The sequence below is a fragment of the Drosophila willistoni genome, unplaced genomic scaffold, assembly GCF_018902025.1.
Source record: "Drosophila willistoni isolate 14030-0811.24 unplaced genomic scaffold, UCI_dwil_1.1 Seg426, whole genome shotgun sequence".
Lineage (NCBI taxonomy): Eukaryota > Metazoa > Arthropoda > Insecta > Diptera > Drosophilidae > Drosophila > Drosophila willistoni.
This window is the reverse complement of record NW_025814362.1, coordinates 49,344-53,796: the sequence shown is the minus strand read 5'-3', so window position 1 is coordinate 53,796 and position 4,453 is coordinate 49,344. Positions and strand designations below refer to the sequence as shown.

The window sequence follows — 4,453 nt, the reverse complement described above, 5'->3', positions numbered from 1 at the left end:
AATTTTACCACGCGTAAAACGACTGGAAACTGTGGTCTGTGCCAGGAGCCGGCCAACCAGGAAATGCTCACATGCTCCAGGTGTGCATCTCAATTCCACTGCACCTGCTGCGGATCGAAAAACAGTGCCACCTCGAGTTCCTGGATGTGCGAGACATGTCGCCACGTGCCTGATGAAGGCGAACATAACCTCGAAACTGAATCACATTTCAAGGTTAACCAACCAGGTGACAAAGATACGTGGAAGATGAAGCCATGGCGGAAGATCAGCAAATACTTTTGCAACAATTAGAGGATGAAATGTGCCTCGAAAGGGAATATCTGCGCCGTAAGTACGCCTTACTCCACACGAGAGTACAGTCAAACGGAGAAGCGAAGAACCATCCACAACATCCTGCTGGAATACCTCGTTACATAATGATGACGGATGATAGTGCCACCAACACTCCACAGGCGACGACTACCAGAGCGCAGAGCATGCCGTGCAAAGCCAATGGCATAACACCACAACAAGTAGAGGCTCGACAATCAATGCCGAGGGAATTACCAGTTTTCAAAGGAGATCCAAGAGAATAGCCACTTTTCATAAGCACCTATGAAACTAGCACCCGGATCGTTGGATACAGCAACGAGGAGAACGCTATGCGTCTGCAGAGATGTCTGAAAGGCAGGGCCCTTGAAGCCGTGCGAGACAGCTTACTGTTCCCAGAAATGCTGCCGAGCGTTATAAGTACTTTGAGAATGTACTTTGGACGCCCGGAACACATAATAAAACTGTTGATGGAGAATGTGCGAAATTTGCCTCCTCCAAAGGGCAAGCTAGAACCGCTGATCGAGTTTGCATTTGCGAATAAAAATATGTGCGCTACCATTAGGGCAAGCAAGCTAGATGCGCACCTGAACAACCCTATGTTATTACAAGAGCTTATCGAGAAGATGGGACCTGATATGATGCTTAACTGGGCCCTACATTCAAAATCCATACCGTACCCGAACATACAGCACCTAGCGGATTGGTTGTTTGAGTTGGCTGAAGCAGCGAGTCGTGTATCGAAGCCCAACATATTACTGGAAAGCGACAAGAAGAGAACCAACAAAGGAGTGATGCATACACATACCGCAGCGCCCACAGATAACCATAAACACACATTCTGTGCGATATGCAAAGGACACCACAAACCAGTGTCTTGCGAAAAGTTGTTGCAGATGTCAGTCGAAGCCAGGTGGAACGCAATAAATAACCATCACCTATGTGCTCAGTGCCTCAAAAACCACAAGGGATCCTGCTGGAGTCGCGTAACTTGCGACATAAATGGCTGCAAAGCAAAACATCATCATCTTCTTCACAAGGAGGTGACGGAAAGCGTCCTGCACAATCATCGTTGGTCACTAACCAACCAGCCAGAATGCTATGTTCGAATCGTTCCAGTCACTTTGCACTCTAATTCGAAATCCGTCTATATCTACGCATTTATGGACGACGGATCGACTCTAACACTTGTAGAAGAAAAATTGGCTGATGCGCTCCAAGTGAAAGGTTTCGCCAATCCACTATGCATTAGATGGACCGGCGATGTTAGTCGGCAGGAGCCGGAATCCAAGCAGCTGAACTTGAGAATCTCAAAACAAGGACAGGGTAATAAATTATTTAAAGTAAATGAAGTCTGCACAGTTAAGTCCATTGGTCTCTTAGCCGAGACGATGATAGCAGATAGGATAAAACAAAGATATCCACACTTAAAAAACTTGCCTATCCCGAGCTTTGTTAACGCAATGCCTCAAATGATAATAGGCAGTAATAATCCGAATCTCATAGCTTCGCTAAAGGTGCGCGAAGGAAAATGGCAGCAACCAATTGCTGCAAAAACGAGACTAGGATGGACTATATATGGCGGATCGGGACGATCTGGTGGAGGACTCAACCTGCATCGGTGTCAATGCGATCTGGATTTGCATGAGATGGTTAAAAAACATTTGCTAACGGAGGAAAAATCACCGCCGATGTTTACCAAGTCCCCTGATGAAGAGCGATCTCTACAGATTCTGGAGGACACTGTTAGTTACAGCTCGCGGATGTACACCACGGGATTGCTTTCGAAAGATGGTCCCCGTGTATTTCCAAATAGCCTGCCGGTAGCAAAACGACGACTCTTATGCATGCAAAAGAAAATGGCAGCAGACCCTCCTTTTGCAGATGAGCTACATAGTCAAATACAAAACTTGATAGCTAAAGGATATGCCAGAAAGTTTACAGAGGAAGAAGTCCTGGAGAAACCCGAAAATGCATGGTACTTGCCCATTTTTACTGTACGAAATCCACATAAACCTGACAGGATCAGATTGGTGTGGGACGCGGCAGCTCAATCATCAGGAGTAGCCCTAAATGATTTTCTTCTGAAGGGACCCGATTTACTCGTGCCCTTGCTGCAGATTATGTATAACTTTAGAATGAGAGCAATTGGCGTGAGCGGTGACATCGCCGAAATGTTCCATCGAATAGCAGTAAGAGAAGAAGACGCTAAAGCACAACGATTCCTATGGCAAAATCAGACAACAGGCGTCGTAGAAACTTTCCAATTAAAGGTGTATGTCACACTGTATAGCGCACTATGTGCGCGACCTGAACGCTAAAAAACACGCAGATGAGTTGCCTTCGGCAGCAAAAGCTATTCAGAGAAGTCACTACGTAGACGACTACATCGGTTCATGCCATTCAGAAGAAGAAGCCATTACATTAGCGAAAGAAGTTAGAGAAGTCCACGCACGCGGGGGCTTCCATATGCGTAAGTGGTGTTCGAACTCCAAACGGGTACTCGCTGCACTTTGCGACACAACAACCTACGACGAAAAACAGTTCTTTAACAGTGAAGAGATACACTCTTATGAGAAAATATTGGGCATGCGGTGGAGCCCACGTCAAGATGCCTTCACCTATGCACTAAAGTTTGTACGCCTGAAGCGCAACATAATAGCGACAAGAGTCGCACCAACCAAAAGGGAAATTTTACAAGTTTTGATGTCAGGGTTTGACCCCATGGGTTTTGTATCCTGTATAATGATGTATCTCAAAATACTGCTCCAACAAGTTTGGCGATCGAAGATTGATTGGGATGAGGAAATACCACCCAATCTGCAGGATATGTGGCAATCATGGCTGTCCTTCTTACCCTTGATAGAGAACATGCAAATTCCAAGATGCTATTTTAAAAATTGGCATGCGCACGACTGCCGAGTTCAAATTCACGTATTCGTGGATGCGGGAGAAGACGCCTACTCTGCCGTTGCGTATTTCCGTATCGAACAAAATAACCAAATACTTTTGAGTCTCGTTTCAGCCAAATCCAAGGTAGCTCCGTTGCAGCCGCTCTCGATACCCCGCTTGGAGCTACAGGCAGCAGTAACTGGAGCGCGACTGATGAAAAACATAATAGCACAACATGAAATCGACTTTGAGGAATGTTACTTATGGACCGACTCGAAAACGGTACTAGCGTGGCTCGATGGAGACCCACGACGATATCAACAATATGTAATGTTTAGGATAGCCGAGATATGTGAGCTCACCGAGGCCAGAAACTGGAGATGGGTACCAAGCAAACTAAATGTTGCGGACATCGCCACCAAACGACAACATAGGCCTGAAACATACACACAATGGTTCGAAGGACCCAAATTTTTAAAACTACCGCCGGCAGATTGGCCGACGGAAACTACCAATGAAAGGACAGTCACTGAGGAACTGCGTCCTCGTTTCATTCACATGCGAAGGGAACCAGCAAGAATCAATTACGAGTACTTTTTTAAAATGGAATCGATTGACCAGGGCAATAGCATGTTGGCTTGCCTATAAGAGGAAATTGATCAACAAAATACGTAAATCAAAAGAATACAAACCAACTGGCATCCCAACTTAATGAAGCCAGAATGTTTCTTTATCGGAACATACAACAAGAATGTTACAACGAAGAGTACACAGCCATCGAAAACGGCCACCACGTTTGCCGGAGCAGTCCACTATGGAGGTTACAACTCTTCCTAAATGACCAGGGAGTATTGTGTGTACGCGATCGAGCCAGTCGCTTCGCTGGCATCCCTGAAGGACGAATCTACCCACCCAACACTGGGTTACAAAGCTGATAGTCCGGTACTACCATGAAAAATACTATCACAATGAATCATGAGACTACAGTAAATGAGGTGAGGCAAAAATATTTTATTCCAAAACTAAGACCTCTCCTTAAAGGGATTCGTCGAGATTGCCAACAATGTAAGCTGAGTATTGCTCGACCCATTTCACCCTTAATGGCGCCCCTACCTCGGGATAGACTGGGTGCATTCAAGCCAGCGTTTACGTATGTAGGAGTTGATTATTTTGGGCCGCTAACAGTCATCGATGGAAGAAAGTCATTGAAAAGATGGGGCATGCTGATAACCTGCCTCACAATGCGAGCAAT

At 45.7% G+C, this 4,453-nt stretch overlaps 1 protein-coding gene across 1 annotated transcript; it reads left to right on the top strand.

Moving 5' to 3' along the window:
• The first annotated feature begins 3,057 nt into the window (after positions 1-3,057).
• LOC124461406 lies at positions 3,058-3,849 on the top strand. The gene has a single exon (XM_047012934.1). The coding sequence runs from the start codon at positions 3,058-3,060 to the stop codon at positions 3,847-3,849; it is 792 nt and encodes a 263-aa protein (XP_046868890.1).
• The last annotated feature ends 604 nt before the right edge of the window (positions 3,850-4,453 follow it).